The sequence below is a fragment of the Paralichthys olivaceus genome, chromosome 13 (genome assembly GCF_024713975.1).
Source record: "Paralichthys olivaceus isolate ysfri-2021 chromosome 13, ASM2471397v2, whole genome shotgun sequence".
Classification (NCBI taxonomy): Eukaryota; Metazoa; Chordata; class Actinopteri; order Pleuronectiformes; family Paralichthyidae; genus Paralichthys; species Paralichthys olivaceus.
Window position 1 is genome coordinate 23,381,863 of NC_091105.1, and position 22,201 is coordinate 23,404,063.

Consider the following 22,201-nt stretch of genomic DNA (forward strand, 5'->3'; position numbering starts at 1 on the left):
CATCTCTCTCATGTCCACCAGCTGTAGCAATGTGTGACACAGGCTGTCCTCTTTGTGAGTTAGTCTGTACTGTCTGTCATATAATAACTTCAACTGTTTACATGCTTGATAACTCATAATCACAACAAATATAATGTTCCAGTGTCTGTTGCAGGCTGATCTCAGTAAAAACAAAGCATGTTGAAATTACATTTTTAAATCAATTGAGGTTGACAGGAGGGGGACCTCCTACACAGGAGTACATTATTGTTGAAAAGTTTCCCCTCTGCAATAATGACGGTTGTTCATAATTAAAATCATCATGGAAAACCAAAATGGTGACATGTGCATCATACATGTTCTTTTAGATGATATGCATGATGCATTTGTAAAGAAAGCCTATTCTCTTTGTCTTTACCTGCAGGTCAGACCACCTGTATGTATTCTTCATGCAGTGGAGTCCAGACATGTATGGTGAGGGGGTCAGGGGAATGGGACAAGAGCCTGGATTTATGGTTGTCAAGAAGAATGAGGTGTCAGAAATAACCATGGACGAGCCCATCACTGACCTCAACGTCAAGGAATGGGAGGTAAGGTCGGCAAAGCTGAAACTGCTCACTCACCTCGTTCTAAATGCATATGTTGTGTTGTCTCCAGGCTCACAGACATGGATTAAGTATAGTTCTCCACTATGGATTAATCCATTACCTGTGAAACCAGAATCTTCTGTGGTGTTGTCTTAAGTTAATTGTTATTTGTTAAATAATTGTGTTGATTTGCTTTCATTATGCAGTGCAAAGTATGTGTATGGTGCTGATCGTTTTTATTCCATCAGAACAGTGCAATCGTCAAGTTGTGTATTCTGTGTCTGTTTTTTTGCACTTGTGTGTACAACTACATATTTCTTGATTTGATTGTCAAAGTTTTTTCTTTGAACTTTTCTATCACATGTAAGTTGTGTGAACACTTACTTTGCTTGGAAATGTGCTTCTCTGAACTTCCAACCAAAGTGTTTTGCATGTTTGTGTAATTGTTTACTCTTCTTAGTCAGTGTATTGTAGTGTCATCACATTTGTGACTCTCAGTGGTATCGGTCAGCATTTGGCAACTTTATTTTGCTGAATGGCCAAAAGCTATCACCAACACGAGCTCCACATATGCAGACGATGCAGTCAATTAGCGACTTTACTGTTTTAACTGGTACTGAATTCCAGTATTATCTGGAACTGACCTGGGTTCAATCTTTCTTCTTGTTTTGCACCATTGAAGAATGAAAGAATGTGGAAGTAAGATTAGGAAGCATGGAAAGAGCTGGTCCATCTAGATATAATAGCACTATTAGAGCACCCTGCTGCACCACGTACATAGTGGGTGGATTTTGGTCAAATAAGTGGCATGGATTTAGAATGTAATGCAAATGAATGATGTAGGAAACAAAGTGGGCTATTACATTTGTAAATGGGAAGCTGCTGTTTTTGTTTTTCCTGATGACAACACGTGAATTTTAACCCACACCTTTTTGAAACAAATAGATGTTTGATTGGTAAACACAACTTGTTAAAATAGCAAATATGCTTTATGAGTACATTTAAAAAAACACATTTATTATTATTATTTATATATTTGAACAGTTTGAACTGTCAGTCAAAATCTGAAGAAATTCCACTTTGTGGATTTAGATGTGTCACTGTCCCTTTAAATCCTGTCGGTTGTGGGACGGGATCATCGTGGTTTTGACCAATAGGAAGCCGGTGCTCCTCCTGTCCCGTGTTGTTATTGGCTTTGAGCGGTGTCACACAAACCAGAGGCTGTGGAGCCCCCACCAGAAAAGCAGGTTTCTATTTTAGTCTCGCGGGCTGCCGGGCTCCATACCTTCTCCGGGCGCCGGGCTTCACAGGGAGAACTTGACAGGACCTGTGATGTGACTCTCCAGCTTGAGCCTCGCTCAGAAATGTTTTCTAGGAGGGTGAAAGACCAAGAGACACGGCTGACCCCAAAGTACACATGTGTATGTTGCTCCACGCTCACTTCATGTTTTCAGTCATGTATGTTCCTGTACGCTCTCTTGTTGCTGTTGTTGTTGTTAGCAGGCATTGCTACCTCGCTAGCAGAGCTAACTAGCCTGCTAGCCTTTAGCCGGTCCGGTGTAGCCCAGTGACTGTTGGTGTGGGACACAGTCCGTTTATTGTCTGTCAGTCAGGACAGTGGCACCCCGGCTCTTGCCTGGCTCTTGCCCGGCTCTCGGCACCGTGTAACAGCACAGGCTCTGGACGCTGAAAGTTCCCATGGCTGAGGGGCTGTTTTAAAACACGCAGCTCCCATAGTCGCGCACAAGTTTCTTTAACGTTAACTACATTCGCACGTTTAGCTTATGGCGTGTTATAGCGACCAGCCTGGTGGGCTGTGTGTCACTGTGGTAAACTTGCTGCTCTTGATCTTATAATGTTGACCTCTTGCATGATCTCCTCTGATAACACTGAATCACATTGAAAACTGTGTTTCTGCAGCAGGCTAGCATGTTGTGCTAGCTTACCCGTTCGTTTTTTAAGGGACAAATGTACTAAAGTGCCTTCAGCTGAAGCACAGATGCATTTTTAATGAGGGCTGTAGTTTAGCCTCTCTGCTGCATTATTGAGGGCTGTAAAGAGGCAGCTTGTTACCAAAAAAGTTATTTACACTACTAGCCACACGGTGAGTAAGAGTGTCTCAGCTGTTCTTTCTATATTATAAGTAGCTTATGACAGAGCAGTAGTAAAGTAAAGACCTCTGTTTTTAGGACCCACTACTTATTGAGAGGTCCTGCGACTGTTCACCGGTGTGTGTGTGTGTGTGGTTTTCCTTTATCTGCCTGTCGAGGCTTTAAATATCTTTCCTGTGCTGAGAATATTACACGCCAACGTGTTTTCAGCAGCTCTGGGTGGAGTATGCACCAGCGTGGGGTGGAGGTTTGTTGGACTGTAGCCATGCATAGTGGGTCATTGTGTTGGTCTGTCTGTGTTTTAGTTAAGTCGATTGTTGTTCCTGACAAACAGAGTGCTTTATAATTTAACAGGGACCTCTGCTGCTGTTGTTGTTTTGGGGGTTTGTTTCGGTCATTGAAAGTAAATTGTGGATTACACAACCTTCTGGCTGCAAAGTATTTCTTTCTGTTCTTGTTATTTTGCATTTGGGGTAAAAGCTATTGATTCTGAAGATTTTCTCTGCAGTGTTGTTTCCATCCTTTGGTCTGGTTTGTTGAGAGATGCTCACTAAATAGGCGTTCATCTAATATCTAGTAATTAGTTAGAGCAGTTTGATATACCTTTTCAGTGTAACTATATTATGTAATGGCAGTAATATAAAACATTTTACACAAACATGCAAAACAATTGAGTGCTCTAAAATACTACCCCCTCTTTTGTTACCCAAAGTAAACTCCTAAAAGGCATGGAGTGGTTTTGCGATTTGTTTATGCAAAACTTTAACATCTAACTCTTGTGAGGAGGAGTGGTCCTGGAAATCACACTACTTAGCCCACATATTTCCTTTCAGAACTCATGGGTTCCTCCCCATACAAAGCAATAGAGCCGGCAGACTTTTATGTTCCACCTGTTCCTGTCTTTGTACAACCAGGTAGTGTCACTGACGGAGTACCACCGTCGGATTGATGCTCTAAACAGCGAAGATCTGCGGTCGCTCTGCAAACGTCTCCAGGTGCCCTGACCAGTCCTGTCTGCCCCCTCTCCCTGCTGTGCTATCTGCACCAACATGGTCTCCTTTAGCAGAACACTGACATCAAAAACACATTTTCCTATTGCTAAAAAGATTGAGTAGGTTTCATGAGTGTTTGAGCTCACAAGCCTATTCAAAACTTTTTAAGCAGGCTAAATTGAGGATTACCCAAAATTCAATTTAGCATTTTACTGTATACATTTTTATCATTTCATGACAGAAAAGTTGGCTTGATTGGATGATGACACCATCCTTATCTCCGTGTGTCAGACTTTCCTTCTAAGACCCACGTCATGATGTTTTTAGTGTTTAGGACCCAAAACATTAGCTTAGTTATTAACTAGTTATTATTTTTGTTTTCGTTGATGAGATACAAATATTGCATTTAGTGTAATTAAGGTCACAAACAAATTAGTTTGTCGGAAATTGCCATTTCTTCTTAAAAAGACTGTGGCCTGTGTGAGCACTAAAGAGATTGTCAGGGTATTGAAGGACAAAGAGATGGTATGTTGGTGAGAGGGTGGAAGTAAGACTCCCCTGATAGGGTGATGTTTTCCAAAGACAATGCAAATAGGTCCCATTTGAATGAGGACTGAAACATGAGAGCATCCCAGCCACCAGTGGCGAAGCGCTCCACAATCAGTCTCCGTTATCGAGAAAGATAAATAACCCAAACCGTCCATTGGTCAGAGGAAATGTCAAACTGTGGAGTGCAAATTATTCATTGGCTTGATTTCCTATTCACTTTGCTGTCTCCTCTCATAGACAGGTCTCTGCCTGCCCTCCCACTTCTGCCAAACCAGTCCTAGTCATCTGGTGTTGGGAGAGTGGCAGGAAGATATTCAGCTGTCATTATTTAATTCCTGGATAACCAGTGTGTTGCTAGAAAACACTTTAATTATAATTTTGGTTGGTAAACTGCTAGATTCTAAACACTCAAATGTTGAACATATAGTTTTGGTTGCTGAGGTTAGGCTAAGGTTAAAGTTTCTTCATGCTACTCTTTGCTTTTTAGAGATCATCATCGCAACTGCATTTTGACCTACTCTAGTCCCACTCGAAATAATCTCAACCTATCCCAGCTTTTGAATAGTTACTGCCTGACTTCTTTTACACGTTGCATCAATAGTCTGATTGCAAAACTAAATCATAGATTGGTGACAGCTCACCGATACTTGAACCCATCCAGTACCAGTGCTTTATGGGAGCCTAATTGACACCACATATTGTTGGTACTTCATAATGCAAATCTAACATGTATTTGTACTTGTAGATCACCACCAAGGAGGAGGTGAACTCCAAGCATGGCACGTCCATCAAGACAGATTTGGAGCCGGATACGTTCAAACCCAACCTCAGAGAACCCAGTGACCTCCTGGAGGCCAACCAGATAGAGAAGGTACAGGCTGTTGTACACAACCTGTTTAGATGCAGCATTTCACATTGAACACGTACAAATAACACGGAGCCAAACCTTAAAGGATAAGAAAGGCAATAAAAACAAAATCAACAAGAATTGTGTGTAAAGACACATATTGTCATACAGATCCAGTGTTGTACAGTAATAATTAAAAATAAAATAAGTCACTTCTATTACACAGAATACTGGTGGTTGTATTTTGACTCAATCCCACATATAGAGTTTTGCTGCCACAAATATTCTCATGGTCCACCTCATATGTATTAATCCTCTGCTGAAAGTAGTCCCCAACAAATGCACAATTTAATCAACTTGTGTAAAATACTACAGTGCCCACCTGCTGTAGGAAATTACTTGGCAAATTATTTAGCAATCCATTCACCAGAGAGAGTCTTCTTCATAAACAGAATTTCCAGTAAGTAGGTGACCTTATATCTCCTTTCATCAGGAGCGGAAACTAATAAACTATGGTTGGAAGGTTGTTCTGTGCTGAATTACAGAAAACAACTTGTGCTTAATTTATGATTCATGATTACAGTGGAGTGTATGTGCATAAACCTTTGATTAATTGTTGCTGAATTATTTAAAGTGGATATGGAATGGTAAGTAATTTAATTAAAAACAACACCAGCATAGAGTCTCATGAATTATCAAAGGAAAAAAACTGTAAAATTCTGCCTGTGAGATAAACAGGAAACATCATAAGAAACATTTTTAATTCACTACCCTTTGTTGTTGATTGAGGCTTGGTTTATGCCTTGCAGGCATTTAAGGCACACACACACACACCTACACAAATACAAATACAGATCCAAATGAGTCTCAGTTGACATGTTGACCAATAGTTTGCCAATACGTGGCTTCCTTTAATCACCCTGAAGACGGAGCTCAGAGCTCAGGCACGGCTCACAGCGGAGCAGAGGTGAACCCAGTAGGGGCTCATCTCATGGCTTTGTTTCCCGCCTGCCGATTACACGACAGCTTCTGCTCTACCACTGGAGGATGTGCTGAACCAACAAGAAAAGAACAAAGGAACTGGTGAATTATTGGAGAGCGAGTGTGTTTTAAGGCCTTTGTTTCGTATAGCAGAAAATTGAGCTGCATAGTGTAAAAAGTTGTCGCTTTAATTCCATGTGTTAGTCAGTGTCTGTTTTATCTATCCATTAAAATGACGCATACACTGCACTGCTCCTCCAGCGCCTTTGTCAGCTTTATCTCCCTGTGAACCAGAGCCACTGTTAATCCTTCAGTCTGTCAGCAGCAGGAGCAGCAGGCTCTCTCAGGGAGTGCTGGACCTCTCTTTCTCTGGAGGCTGCTCTGTGTGTTTGGAGCCCTGTTACTCTTCTTTAAACGCCAGATGGTGTTAAAAGGTCACTGCAGATGTAATTGAGCATTGGTAGCTATGGCCTTTTGGTTTTTCATTTCCCTTCTCTCTTTTTTTCCCCTTGCTTTTGAATTATTATTTCCTCCATAGCTTGCCAGGAATCTCCCACCAAGGACCATTGGGTATCCATGGACGCTGGCCTTTGGCACATCAAAGCATGGTATGAGCATTAAGTCACTGTACAGAGCCATGCAGGGCCAGGACACCCCAGTGCTCATGGTCATTAAAGACAGTGACGGCCAGGTAAGCAGGAGGTTTAACAGAAACTCTTAGTTGACTGAAATATGCAACTTCTGAAGCTTTTTAGAAGTTTCATTTTGTACTAGCTCTCTTGCTAATGTAAGTTATTTTTACAGTCTACAATGAACAGTTGCTCTTGTTTCTCCAGGTATTTGGTGCGTTGGCATCCGAGCCCTTTAAAGTCAGTGATGGTTTTTATGGCACAGGAGAGACCTTCCTCTTCACCTTTAATCCAGAGTTTGAGGTGAGTTTCCTCCACGATTTGAACATGTCAGCTTCTTAAGAAAAGTGTCCCACTGTCCCTGTTCAATTTTGAATTAAGACATTAGAATGGGTTGTTATATTTTGCTAATCTGCTGTGTACGTATGCATAAAGTTGGGCTTCACGGACGTGTGCTTGACAAGCTGAGTCAGAGGCTCTGGACATTCTCCGGAAGGCCTGAATGTGTGAACGCAGATATCTGAGTCATAGGCTCCCGCCTGAGTTTCTCCTTAGAGCCCTCTAGTAAAACCTCTGCATAATGTCTGAGTGAGCCCAATACAGCAGGAGACTATGGATATGTCAAGAGAGCATTTGGTGATAAGGGCCAACTCCTGCGTCTGCCTGCTTCGCCACACCTTGCCTTAACGCCCCAGAGATCTGTGTTGTGAATGCTTCTGACCGCAGAATTTCCTGCTGCAGTCTTCATGTGTGAAAGGCAAACAGAAAGTGTAGATACCAGATTGTCGAAACATTCTCCTGAATTCATGTCTGAAAGCGGCTTATGTTTCAGATAGTTATCTGAAGCTCCACTAATCAATGTTTTTACAATAACAATGTATCAAATGATGTCTTCTACTGGGAAAGGTGTCTAGTGACAAACACTTTCAGAAATGAACCCCCTCAGCTCTACAGAGATTTGAACTTAATATGTAGCTTTCATAGCCTGCAACCTTCTGTTTAGTTTAATTCTCATCAGGCCTACACTCATCAGCCTCCTCTCCAGCCGCAGCAGCCACCGCAAACTAATAATCTGCCGAGCACCAAAAGGCAGACAGACACAGCCAGTAGATTACAGATGGACTAGCAAAACATTTAGCTGGAAAAGAGCCAAGTGGTTCTCTCTAAAATTAGACTGAGTATTTGCTTTTAATGTCAGATTCACAGGCACATGACGTCAAATGAATGCTAATATTGCGCGTTGTGTGTTGAATGAGTAAATAAGCAACTATAGCAATTAGTATTGCATGGTACACTCACTGATGACAGAAAGGTGTTTCAGTACCTTGCTGTTGTGAAGAATACCCTGTAAAATACCCTATTGGTGCTTAAAGAATGAGAGCAAACTTTTTTCACCGTCAGAGATTGACAGGGCAATGATAAACTTTATATTCAACTTACAAATGTGGCAAATGTCTCCATGTGCAAACACAACACAAGTATCAGCACTGGTTGTTATGATCATGGTATGGACGTTTTTGCCAATAATTGTTTATTTTTCTAGAAAATGTGTCCAGCTCAGACCTCCACCTGTGAGTTTTTATTGAATATATATATTTTAAATTTGGGCCACGACAGCATTGGAACCACACTGGCATATTTATAACACTGCTGGTGTGTGAATTAGAAATATTTCACAAACAATGTCAGGCAAAATTAGCATACATAGTGCAAACTTAATACAGTGGCATCATTTTAGGTCACATAACAAAAATAAAGAATCCAGAATGTGGTGTGACGCATCATGTGAGCAGTACATAGCGGTCATGTTCAAATGTTCTTGATGCTTGTGACCCTCAAACACACTCCACACTTGTTATGATAAATATCTATCTGTAGGTTCTTGTGTTCATGTGTTTTTTTTATAGCACATCAACCATTATCACCAGAAGCAGTCCAACCTCCATCTTTGTTTTCTATTTGTATGGCTCCTCCTTTTCCTCCTGAGATATTAGTATTCTTTTTGGGGTTTTTTGTTTGCGTCCATTGCATATTAGAAATGTCATCAACACGCCTACTCACTCACAGTGAATCTCTGCTCTTAATCCTGCTGTATTCTCACATGAGCTCACTCACATTATTTGATGAATATGAGTGAGTGAATGATTTTTTTACCAGGGGGCTGGCCGAAGAAACTCTGCAGCAACTGATTCGGAGATTTGCGTTCTCACATAATATAATTATCCGGATTTCAGTGTTTGTCTAAAAGCAGCTATGGTGACATCAGAAAATGTCTGAAGACCTTTATCAAAGAACTGATTCATCTGCTTAGAAATATGTGGTTGTAGCAGCCTGATGACCAGAGCTTTTCCATTGTTGTTTAACATGGACCCTCCCACTGAAGTAAAAAATAAGTGCATTCTGTCCTCTTCAGGGTAAAGACTATTGGACAATAAATATATCATGCAGTATTTTCTAATGCATGTTTTTTGTGTCTTCAACAGGTGTACAAATGGACAGGTGATAACATGTTCTTCATCAAGGGAGACATGGACTCCTTAGCATTTGGTGGAGGAAGGTGAGTCGGCTTCTGAAAGTGGAATAGAAATGCAGCAACACAAGTTATTATTTCATATGTGTGGATCATATGTGATAACATTAAATGTGATTAATTGTAATTTACAAAGATTATGTTTATGGACGGGGGTATGTTGGTGCAGTGGGAGTTGCATGGATTTTTTTACTCCAGTTTCCAAAGACATGCAGGTTAGGTTAATAATAGCCTCTAAAATTAGAGCGAATGGTTTTTTGTTTCCGATGTTGGCCTTACGATGGATTGATTAATGGACCCTTGAGGAAAACATGGTCAAATGTTAAAATGGGATCAGTACTTGAAAAGCTACATTAAACACTAAAATGTTTTAAGAAAGAGACATTTTGTTTTACATCAAAAAATATCAAAGAAAACAAACTCAAGCTGACTAGATATTCAACATCAAGTTTTGCAGTTACAGAAAAAATGATGTAGATTTAATTCAGCCATGCCTGCTCTAGTTTGGAAGACCACATGGTAACTTAAAACTCCTGAGATAACCTGATTCATAACTGCTTGTCGTCTTCTCTTCCAGTGGTGAGTTCGGCCTGTGGCTGGACGGAGACCTCTACCACGGCAGAAGTCACTCCTGTAAAACATTTGGAAACCCCATGCTGTCTAAAAAGGAGGATTTCTATGTGCAGGACATAGAGATCTGGGCTTTTGAATAACAGGACAGTGCATCACAGGGAAAAAAACAAGTCCTGCAAAGGGCAAAGTGAGGAGTTCTCCTCCTTTAGAACAATGGCAATGTCCCAAACCTAACTGCACATCACCAGGGCTCCCCAGGCCGGAAGCCAGCTATCGGATGCTTGTTGTGCATTACTACTGCAGTTATTACGGAGCTTTTTTTTCTTTGTGAAAAATTACCTTTGTGTGTATCTTGTTACAGCCTTGTGCAACGTCTTTGCAGAGCAGGGGGAGTGTGTAAAGCAGACTGTAAGATTAGGTTGAGAGAGAGATTAAGAGAGGGAGACAGGGAAGCGTCCACCAGGTCTTTGAAGAGTAAAGGACCGTCGGAGCTCCTCTTTCCTGAGAGGTGGCGAAGATGATGGCCGCTGAGGTTTGGGACTGCTGCGACACAAGAGAAAACTGCCCTACTGCTACAGATGGTGTATCTGAACTTTACAGAACCTCAAGGAACCCCCGGCACCCTCTGGAACCCACTAGAACTATGTTCACATCGGTAGGATGTTAACTCACTGTGCTGTCAGCCTTGACGGAGAGAGAGCCAGTTACAGGGGAGAGAGAACGGAGACACAAGTCGATCACATTCCATTACTCTTGGTGATGGTGGAGTGTCAAAATAAAGTTGTGATTTGTGGTAAAAACACCAATAAACAAAATGCATCAGCAGCAGGATACGATGACACTTAACTCAGAGAGGAGAGAGAATATTTACAGGGGGAGGGGGCTAGTCTTTTTACAGTAAAGTTTTGGGTTGTCTTCTGAGGCTAAACTTATAGAGTATCGTGTATTGTAGTCCTCCTGTTGTTCACTGTCATAGCACACCATCTGAAAGCACATAGCTATAATCAGATCACCCATCGTCGTAATGTTCTGTTCAGTGGGTGTACGTGTGAGTCCAGCTAACGGCGGCTCCTCCTGCAGGACGCTCGCTGTACTGTTCGTAGACAGTAACGTGTTGCAATAGATTTGTGGAATATGCAAATAACTGTCCTGTGACCTCAAATACCTGCAGGTCGTGGCACTTTTGCTGCCGCCTGTTGCTCTTTCGAGAGAGAAACTTGTAAAGCTTTTACGTCTTGATAAACAATTGCTTTTCTGGGTATCATTTGAAAAGCCTGAGACGTGGTTAACTGTTTTACATGCATATATGACAATTATATATTGGTATATATGATTATATATGGATCTATATAATCATATATATTTTTGCTGTTAAGTGTGACAGTGATCTATTTGTGCTGATATTTCAGCTGTTACAATATAATGTATATTACCTTGTAAATTAATGTTAAAATAGTAGATTTGTTCCTAAATATATATATATATAAATACATAATGATATATAAATATATATATATAATAAAGTGTGGATTGGTGGGTTGCTTCTAGCACTTTAATCTGGTGTAAAAGCATTAAAACCAGGTTCTTAGATTCTCTTAGCAGTAGCTGTACAGTACTTTTTTTGTTTAGATCATTAAGATGTTAACTGTCAGTAGAAAGCTTGCTGCTACCAATATCAATAAGGGTATGCCCTAATGCTCTGTGTGTGTAAAAAGGAGGATTACTGTGAGGTGGGAGGGGAGGGTTGAGTGTGGCGGAGTGTGGCTAAAGGGCTGGGTTTCTCTCCTCATATGGCTGTCGGGTGAGTCTCAGCAGGTGCAGGTAGGTATGCAGGCAGACTGACCTCTGACAGGCAGATGATGGCGGCCGAAGTGTGTACAGAACGTAACCCTCCCCCCTGACAAGCTTTCTTCCCCCCATTCTGGTCTTCCACACCAGTATTTGTGTCCTTGTGGAGAGTCACAAAGAATAATATGGATAATTCTTCCAATTATTTCACCAGAATACAATGTATCAGTGATGTATAAATAACAATAAAGCTGAATTAATTGTTGTAACCTGGGATATGGCTGAGTTTGTGATGCTTTCTTCCTCCTTTTTAAACTTATTTGTTCAATTTGTCCAGTGGAGTTGGACAGTGGCCCAGAGTGTAGGCATGGTATATAGAGTTTATATGGAGTGTGCCACAGGAGCAGATGTTCACATATTTCATACTTAAAATGCTTTACAATGCTCAAGCTAAAAGAAATGAAAGCATCAATAATTTAAAAAAAATTAAATCTGGCCCATGAAGCTCCTGCTGCTGCACCTAAGGTTGAAGTTAATCTCATTGTTAGGCAAAGACTGTTTACACATTTATAAGTACTCAGTTGAATCTTTTTGAACATTCTGAAAATTTAAATAGTGAAATGGAATAAGACAGGCAGATGTAAATTGATACACGTTACATATTAAAAGATGTAATTAGTTTTAGAAAAGGTTTAAAGCTACCTGTGGCTACAGAGTGAGCTGTGCAAAATCTGGGCTGAAGACTTGTTTGAAAAGTAAAATTAACTATTGAGATTAAAACCTATTGTTTGAGGTAGCAGTGAAAATAACACACCCAACATATCTGAGGCTAGTGTCTCCGGGTGTTTGTTGCATTATGGGTAATGTAGGCACCAAGATTGCTTTTGTTGAAAACTCTTTAATGTGTTTCACCGCTTGATCTGTTTTTAATGAGAACAAATTCGATCTCTGTCATGCCCACTTTCAGCTGATCATGTGTGATACAAGACCTTAAGATGATTGGAAATTGGATTTGGTAAGTTCCTCTGCTATCCCTGTATTTGATTTGCTTAATATTGTCATTAATTGCTAAAATATAATTTTGATCATAGAAGTCTGCTGGTTCAGACTGTAAATCTCTGTTGTGATTGTTTTCACAGGTAAACACGACACCTCAGGAGCTCTTTATCTCTGTCAGCCCAGAAGAAACGAGACCTGAGCATCATCTGCTGACATGAGCAATATTCCCTCTGACTCAGGTCAAACCAAATGTCGATTTATAGAACTAATATATAGAATATATTATATATAATATATAGAACCCTTGGAGCAAAGGGATCTTTCTCAGGTTGTGGGAATGTAGATTTGTCACATTTAGCTACACCTGTAATGTTTCACAGTGTGGAGACCAAACTTGTTACAAAAAGAATTTTATTTATGTAGCAACACAGGAAGGCAGGAAACTACAATTACACAATAATGTGTTATTGAACAAAAAGTGCTGCAGGCCTTTTGCTCAGCAAAATCATGTTGAAAACACCAGAGAAGTGCAATTGTTGAATGTAAAACAATGTGAACAGCTTGCTGTTTTATGACATCCCATCATAGGTGCTTCAGATTTAAAATAAGGAATTCTTGTATTACAAATTTGTCACCATCATTAGCAATGGATATATCAAATACACAGCAGGAAAGTTTATGTCTAGCAGAATTATGAAACTCGAATGCCAAGCTCCACATTCTGTTTGGCAGGAATAATTCCACGGCGCTGAATATTCAGTGTTAATCATTCAGTGTGAGCTAATGCACAGTATGATACAGTCCTCCAGCATAAAGGGCAGACTGGGTAAACACATACATGTATAACATGGGATTATTGCATGGCGTGTCCACACTGGAACAAGGCATGAGGTAAGCACAGTAAGATCATTTAAGGTAAGGCAGAGGCATATTGTAGAAAATCCTCAGCAGCAAAAAACCATGGTTTGAGATGGTGACCGTGTCTTTTTCAGCAAGAAGGCAAACATAGAAAGTACCATCAAATAATACCCTTTTACAAATTTTGCTTCCAACTTAAGCCGTAGATTTGTCAAGAAGACCGTACGTTGGGTTTGGTCTATCAGAGTCCAGATGCTCGTCAGTACACCAGGTACTTGAATTCAGAGTAGATGAGAGGAAACATGACTGTGCAGGCTCGGTACAGGATGGCCCCACTCTTGAATAAAGCTCGAGGTTTGGTGCTCCACGACTCCGACTTGAAGTTGACGTAGATTGCATACATCGCCACGGCAAAGAAGTGTCCAATAAGCGTCATAGGTTTTGGTGTCAGACTGGTGAGGGGGGGGGGGAAATCATGGTGTTATTCCTTCAACATCAAAATCTCTTCATGTTTACCATGTATATCTAAAGAAATTGCTTGACATTTTTTAGAAACATTGTTAATTATTATTTTTGCCTATTGAGATGAGAAGATGTGTCATGTTCATGGTTCAAAAAATCTTTAAAAATAAATGTATTATTAAATACGAAACTGAATGTAATTATTTTGTCAACAGAAAATATTTTCCTTTTGTGTTTTGTCTTGTCTTTGTCTAAGCTTCAGACCTGATAGGGTTGCCAATTGAATTAATTCTGTGAATTAAGGGTAGGCATAATGTGGATATATATATATATATACATATCCTGTCACCTATTGCTTTATTGTTTTGTACCAAATTTCTTGTGGAACTTTATTTTGTGGAGCAAAATAAACAGAATGAATAAATGAACTCTACCACAAATATCCAGCAAGCTTATCTTAACTTGGCCCAATTACAATAGGAGACATTCTCTGCTCCCTGTCCAAGAAAGAGTCCAGCCCATTACATCCCTTTAAACCACACTGATCATTTTCACTCATAATACACTGGTTTTTGTTCGGACTACACAAATAAATGTATAGTTGGTTAACGGAGGCTTATTCTAGATCTATCTCTTTTTTCATGCCATACTAAACTGGCTAGCTGCTGGCTGTAGCCATATGTTGAATGGATATGAGAGTGGTATTGATCAAAAGGTAAAGCCCACTGCCTATTAGAAAAGTCCTAATGGAAGACTGCTCTTTGGTTTCTGTTGTTGTGGAGGACATCATGGAAAGCTTACACTGAGAGAAGTCCAATAGGTCCAGCAATGCACTCTCCACCCAGCTTGAAGTACTGGAAGCAGGCTTTTCTCAGCTCACAGAGAGAATCTATAGTGAACACAAAAAAACAACAACATAAACATGATGAGACTTGTGATGACCATTATCTGGTGTTGAGTGATTTCAGGTTTTTTTGGCTTTATTTTATTTATTTGATGCAGTATAATAGTCGTGGGCAGAGACTCACTGTCAGTGGCTGCAAACAGCTCATACAGGGCCTGGGCCAACACATTCACCACAAAGGAATGTGATGACTTGCGTTCCCAGTGGAATTTTTTCTTTGCCTATTGAGAAAGAGAAGAAGAGGAAAAGAGCAGAGTTTAATATTGCACACTGGTCTGCAGTCCCAACCAGAGCTGAGGGAATAATGGGAAAAGGCAATGGTGATGTAATATTGTCTAAATATAGCCTCTACTTGCTGTCATACACAAGTTAGTGGTAGAAGCATTGATGGCCCTTCCTCTGAAGAAATTATATTTTATTAAAAATGTTATTATTATTTTTGTTGTCATATACCATTTCATTGGTCAGATTGTTCATGTGTTCACCTGCATCATGGCTGTGTCGTCGTACAGGTCGGGGATGTTGTTGATCAGGTCCCTCCAGATGCGAACATCGTTGAGAGCGACGCTCATCCCTCCTCCGGTCAGAGGATGCCTCATGTTGTATGCGTCGCCGAGGAGAAGCACACCTGCAAATCACAGATGGCTGTTTGTCTTGCATCCAAAATACACAGTCTCATATTTACTATACAAATGTGAGGTTTGTAATGATTGAGTATTTCCAAAAGATGTCAGACAATAAATTCTCTGTTAACTTCTATTAAATGTTGATTCAGGTTAAAAAAGAAACACAGATTCAGGAATGAATGAATAAATGGTAAATGGTCTGTATTTATATATCTACTCAAAGTGCTTTATGGTTCAGTTTTATATTCAGACATATTCATTCAGTGCATCTATGGCCAGCACTTTTTTCAATGTCGGTAATTGGGTGTTTAGTATCTTGCCCAAGGACACTTCGGCATGCAGATGGGAAAGACTGGGATCGAGCCGCCGACCTTCAGGTTAAAAGGCCGACTGCTCTACCCCCTCAGCCACAACAAGTACTTTTAAATGTTTAAACACCTTTAAAAAAAGTCTGAATTTACAGCAATGATTAAGCTTATCTTAAAACACAGACAAATAGCAAATTAGTGGACAAATGAGAAATAATTTAACTTTTCTTTATCATACACTAATGTCCATTATGATGCAACACTTTTGAAGAAAAGCATTACACTCTACACCTGCTGAAGTCAGTTCAATAGATTCCCTCTGGCCATCTCTAACAGCACCTCAGTCGATAACACTTCAGTACCTGGTTTATTGACAGGGGAGGGCGGGAGGAAGCTGGCAGGCATGGATCTGAGTCGATCGTTCTGTAGCGCCACCATGAAAGGCTCCTGTAAATGCTCTGAAGGAAGGAGAGAAAGAGAGGATCACAGGTGGTCGATCACTCAGCTGGGTCTGTGGATGAGAACCCAGAGGTGCCCACTGGGCACATGCACAAGAAAAGGCTCTTTTTTTCTTTTGTTGCCTGAATGTACATTTATCAATGTATCAGTGTGACTGACTCCACTGACGACGTTTTGGCTGGACCTCTGTCAAGGTTAGCAGAGCTGCGGCTTTGATATTGTGGCTTTGATATTTCAGCTGAATAGCGGAGCGCACTGTGAATGTCAAACCCTTCAACAGCAGCTTCCTCAGTGGCACCGGCAGCAGTCTGGATATGTTCCAGACGAGCACTACCTCAACATCAGTGTGTCATGAAAAGTTGTAAAAAGCAAAATCTTTCCAATCATGATCTTCAAATGCCCTTATTACACCTTGTGGCCATTTATCACTCTGCAGGAGGTCATCAGAGATAATTATATAAGAATAGAAGCTCAGAGACTTTTTAAAAATGAAGCCGTATCTGATCCTGTACCTGGCAGCTGTGGGTGTATCTTCTCAGCCATGTACTCTGAGAGGTTGCGTGGCATCTCTCCCCTGACATCGACCAGCACTCTGGTCTGTGATGAGGAGATCTGGTAGATGAGCACCGGGCTCGGGTTGGCCAGCACCAGCTCAGCGTGGTTGGCTTTAAACTGGGGACAGTCCTGGGAAGAAGCACAGTGATGACTCAGAGACGGACAGTGATGAGACGTAACAAAATACATTTACTTTGTTACTGAACATAAGTACATTTTTCCTTTAACATCTGTACTTTAATTGCGTAGATTCATTTTTTGGTGCTTTTCATATTTACTCCCACAACATATATCAGGAAATATTGCATATGCATTGTATAACATGTTCACATTGTTTTTTATATTTTTAAAAGTAAAGGGGAATTAGGGAATAGGCTTTTCCTGTTACCTTCATAAGGCATCCGACAAAGTGAGAGGAGGTATGAGCTTTCCCAGAGACGAGGTTCTTCCTGAATTTGGAGAAGCAGCCATCAGCCACCACAGTCAGCGCTGCACGGATCTCCTGCAGACACAAGTTTGCACAGTGTCACACACATTGTGCATTAAACACGTGGTTGGGGGTGGGGGGGGCACAGTTCAGCACAGACAGTAGAGTTTTCTGTCCTTACCTTGAGGTCTCCTGTTTCTTTATCCTTGTACTGGACTCCCATTACGCTGCCGCACTCTTCCTGCAAGCTGGTCACGGTGCCTTCTATGAATGTGACACTAGGGGGCACAATAGGACAGTTAGAGATTTCAGCATAAAGCATATATATCTTTGCAACTGATGGTAGAAATGCTTAATTCTGGGTAAGTAAATATTATCAAGAGCTGTTCTGCTAACCAGTGACATGTCTTTAAATTCAGTGGTAAATTCAACAGAAAACTGAGTTAATGTCTCTCTACATTAAATTGAATCTGAAATATTCTCTACTCAGCAACCTCAGTAGAACTAAATGTGATGAATAAAACAGAAGTCAAATTGTCAGTTTGATCACACAAAAACAAAAATGATTAAATGCACCAGATGAAAGCTCCAGAAAAGCCCGTCAGTGGGTTTGAGTTTTTTGTCAAACTAATCATGTCATCTGGTTTTATAGGGATAAACAGCTGAGGAACATTTGAGGACCAGGCTGGCAATAAACCCCTGTCCCCTCTAACCTCAGTGCTGTCAGACAGTGTCATGCCATTAGCCCGTTAGCACACAAACCACTTTTTCCCATGACTCCACTCACTTTGGCTCGGCCAGGGCGGATCTCCTCAGGCCCATGATGAATCGGCCGTGATGGAAAGCACGTCCACAGTGGATGGTCTCCTCCCCCTGAGGGTAGGGGATCTCCACCTCGGTGCTGCTGGCCATGTCATGGATCACATAGCCGTTCACCAGATGGGCATCCAGACCCTCCACTGAACCTGAGGCCAAACACATGCAACAGGTTACTGTTTCAGAGCCCTCATTCATTATTCATTCAGTCTGTGCTGTGCACATACAGAGCATGTGGTTCAATACATGAAAAGGAAAAAGCTACTACTGCGGCTGAAGAGGTCAATAAGATGTAACCTGAATCTTTGTACATATTGCTCGGTTTAAAAGTTTGACAGCTCAGGGCCAAAAATCAATTTAACCACAAGAAACACCAATGAACTGAAGTGAATAGTTAGTAACTATTATTAGAGTTTAAGTTCATTGACATTTTTATATTATGTGATTCTGAGTCCTGCTCCAACACTGTGTCCAAGTGCTGTTGTTTCAGAGTTCACTGGAGAAGTACTGGAAGAACAGCCACTGTTTCCATCTATGGTATCTGATGTCAAAAGGGCCTCAGGAGAGTGCACTGGTCTCACTGGTTTTCACCATTATGAGTAGATAACGCTGTAAATTATAAAGTGGATTATTGTAAAAAATAAATGTAAAGGATGTGAGTGATCACAACAAGCCTACGATGGGATGACACCAGCCACAACACCTGTCAACACCCACCCATGAGTACTCAGTGTACAGAGTACGTACACACACACACAGACAGACACAGACACACACACACTCTCACACACACGCACACACACACACACACACACACTTGTCTCTCTATAGTTGACATAATGCATTCACCATAACCATCACAACTAAATGCATAACCCTAACCCAAAGCTAATTCTAACCCTACAACCAATTCTTAACCCTGAAACAGCCCTTTGAGTTTGTGAGGACCAGACAAAGTGTCCTCACAATGATGTTATTGAACATGTTTGGTATTGAACATGTTTGGCTGCCCAGCAGTTTGTAATAACCAGGACACCATGTTTAATGACTTTTTTTTTTTTTAAAGGGTCAATTAAAACAACAGCAGGATTGAATAGACCCAAGTTGCATCTGCTACATTAACAGTTAGTATAAGGCATACTACAATCATGGAAAAGAAGTAATATTCATGAATATTAACATTTAAGTATTAAAGATAACTTATCACTTATAGTCCCAGTAGGCATTTTGGAAAAATGTCGGTAACTTTGTGTTTCATAGATCATCTTTTCAAGTATTATTGTTTCGGTCAAGCTGGATCAATTTGTTATTTGAAGTGCCCTGAGATCATGTATATTATTATTTAGCATTATTCAAATAACACTGAATCGAATTGAATCACTATCAAATAAATGAGCCAGGTTTTTTAATCAAGTAGAGAAAAGAGTTCTTACTGAGGTTCTAAAAACCTGAAACTGACACTTTCAATAAGGTAACATAGTGCCTTGACTCAGAGTGCAAAGTACATACTGTGCCTTTGAAACAGATGAGAGGCTTGTTCTCAAATCGAGAGTATTTCTGTAACACATTTTATATTCAGGACTGAATGAGCAAAACAAATTTAGACGATTTAATTTTAAAACAAAAATGCATCTGAGCTGCTTTGTCAGGACTATTGTGTGTCAGCAAAACAAGTGTCACCACATTCTTATTCAAATATTGCTGTGTCTGATTGGTGCACAGAGATGTGTGGTTTCGCCTTTTCCATCTCAGGCCTGCCACTTCAAACCAGTGACAAGCACAGACAAGAAAATGACAAAAAAATCTATCAAGTGCAACAGGCACAGGTTCACGGGCCTGTAACCACTGGCACATGCAGAAAGAGCGGAGCACCAGAGCACAGGTCACGTCTATCACTGACCTTCCAGGCCGAGTTCTTTAAGAGCCTTGTATCCTCCAGGTTGCAGCAGCTCCCCAACAATCCTGTCAGGCTCCTTCAGGTCCCTCTCCACCACCGTCACCTTCCTCCCGTCCCGGGCCAGGACTGCCGCCATCGCTGAGCCCAGGACCCCGGCCCCAACGATCAGCACATCTGGCTCAGGGGCCACTGAGGAGCCACTGGCTGAGGCGGCGCTCTCTGTGGCAGAGATCTCTGCATCTGCTCGTTTCCTTGTTCTCCGGCTCTGGAAGCAAAGGAGGGGGGGAGAGCCTCAGCACAGTGTAAAGTACAAAAAGTACAAACTGAACTGAACTCATTTTCCACCGTCTACATTCGTTTAAAACCCTCATCCAATAATATTAATAATGATAACAAATGATAATATCTTTATTTGATAGCACTTCTCAAAACAAAGTTACAAAGTGCTTCCCAAATAAAAAAGATAACATAAAAACAAATAAAAACTAAGTGGAATAAAAACACTGAACATGTGACAGAATTTCCAGCATGACAAGGCCTTACAATAATAACAAATAGAATTGGGTAAAATCAAATATGTCCCTCTGCACTCCTTACAAATACAAACACACATATTAAACAATAATAATAACTGAATAAGAAGGTTATCATCGAAATATTATGCTCTCTAAAATCATAAGAGCTGAAAAACTAGTCTACTGTATTCGAGCCCTGACATGAGTCCATCTGAAGAGTCTTACCTTCCTGCAGCGGTCCTCTGTCTTCCCGCTGCTCGGTGCAGGGGTCTGGGGGAGGAAGTGGTTGACGACAGGCACAAAGGAGAGGAGGCTCAGAGGTGAATACAGAACCTGAGGGACTCTGAGCTTGTGCTGGTGAAAGTAGGTGATGTATGAGAGCAGCAGACCCGCTGACAGCAGCAGGGCTGCGGCCACCAGCACCTCTTTGTGGGCCACGGTCAAAACCGTGCCCGACTTTTTGTACAAGTACGTGAGGCTCGCTATTCCCAGGAAAGTCCACATCTTGTTAGGATTTTAAAAAAACTAATGTAAGGTGATGGTGACAGGCCACTGCTGACACTGACACTGGTTATTTCAGACTGATAAAAAAAAAGCAGTAATAATGAAATCATGAATTATTCTTAATTAGTTTCTCAGGTTCTGCATAACCCCAGCCTGCTGGACCAGTCACCTGCAGGAAGTCAGGATCACTTGATCTCAGAGGGATGCTGCTGCCGCTGCTGCTGCTGAAGCGTTTATGCTAATGAGAAACACGGGCGACTCCTGATTCGCTGGTTCAAACACCCGCCTCCTCCACAGCTCAACCCTCCAATCAGAAGCGACGCGATGGTGAGCAGAGCTCACGCTATCCGCCGATTGGACAGCCGCGCCGGCGGGTGGGCCTCCCCTCGGGTGGTGATTGGACAGCGGGCGTGCAGGATGGTAGTATGATGTGATGTCAGTGGAAAGGTGAGAGTTGCATTTATTTAACAGCAGAGAGGACCTGGAGCAAAGAGGGCTCGAGTCTGACAGGATGGATCACTCTGTAGCGTAAAACGCGCATCCTGCTGCACTCGTGTGCCATCTGAAGCAGAGATGGCATGCCGTTACCATAGTTACAAAAGTAGTGCATACTGAAATAATCTCTCTAATTCTACAAAACACATCATAAATATACACTCTTCAGCGTTAGATCATTGTGCTGCCTAATATATATTCTGTGTTTGTAGCAAGAGGAACAAGTGTTACATCAGAGTTATGTTCCTCATGGTATCCAGGAAAAGGTGCAGAGTGAGAGCTCTGTCCAGTGCTCAGAGCTCTGAACGGACAAGTATCCTCGTGTGGTACCAGACGACTTCAGTACTCGAGAGTATGCAAGATTATATCATGAAGCAAACATACAAAGTACATACATCAGTTCTACCTGACAGGTGGAGAAGCTGTGGTGAAAAGAATTTGATCCCAACCACTTATTTCTCTCCCCAGAGATAAAAACCTTCTTCAACCACTTTCAGTGTTGACTGTGGGAATATTTCAAATTAGACAAGACAAAGAAGAAAGAATGAGAATCGCAGTTAGGAAACAAATAAATACAGGAACTAACCATACCTTCATTTGAACACTTTTGTTCAGTCCAGAAGACTGGTATTCTGGAAATGGAGAGAATAACTTACAGAATGAAAAAGATCCCAGAAACAAAGAAGTGGAGTTAATAGGGTATTTTAAAGGTACAGTGTGTAAAAGCTAGTGATATCTAGTGTTGAAATTACATGTTGCAGCTGAACACCTCTCACCTCACCCTCTCCTTCAAAACAGAGAAACTGTGGC

General features: G+C 41.2%; 2 protein-coding genes across 11 annotated transcripts in view; one reads left to right on the forward strand and one right to left on the reverse strand.

Moving 5' to 3' along the window:
• oxr1a (oxidation resistance 1a) overlaps positions 1–11,835 on the forward strand; it is a 149,707-nt gene extending 137,872 nt beyond the window's left edge. For 8 of the 10 annotated variants that reach the window (XM_020091303.2, XM_069537353.1, XM_069537351.1 and 5 more), the window contains 7 exons: positions 404–569; positions 3,592–3,672; positions 4,964–5,089; positions 6,585–6,737; positions 6,883–6,978; positions 9,159–9,232; positions 9,783–11,835. In XM_020091303.2, coding sequence (XP_019946862.2) covers positions 404–569; positions 3,592–3,672; positions 4,964–5,089; positions 6,585–6,737; positions 6,883–6,978; positions 9,159–9,232; positions 9,783–9,918 — 832 coding nt within the window. In that variant the 3' untranslated portion in view covers positions 9,919–11,835. Of the gene's footprint in view, positions 1–403; positions 570–592; positions 1,988–3,591; positions 3,673–4,963; positions 5,090–6,584; positions 6,738–6,882; positions 6,979–9,158; positions 9,233–9,782 lie in introns of those variants that run through there. The other 2 variants (XM_069537358.1, XM_069537352.1) reach the window with 2 other exon arrangements.
• Positions 11,836–12,959: 1,124 nt separating this feature from the next.
• On the reverse strand, positions 12,960–21,139 carry sqlea (squalene epoxidase a). Its single transcript, XM_020091072.2, has 11 exons — positions 20,618–21,139; positions 19,881–20,142; positions 17,952–18,129; positions 17,346–17,442; positions 17,126–17,239; positions 16,695–16,866; positions 16,086–16,181; positions 15,275–15,417; positions 14,914–15,010; positions 14,687–14,774; positions 12,960–13,875 (listed from the first exon to the last, which is right to left on the reverse strand). Exons 1-11 carry the CDS (start codon positions 20,894–20,896, stop codon positions 13,683–13,685), a joined length of 1,719 nt encoding a protein of 572 aa, XP_019946631.2. The 5' UTR covers positions 20,897–21,139; the 3' UTR covers positions 12,960–13,682.
• Between the last annotated feature and the right edge of the window lie 1,062 nt (positions 21,140–22,201).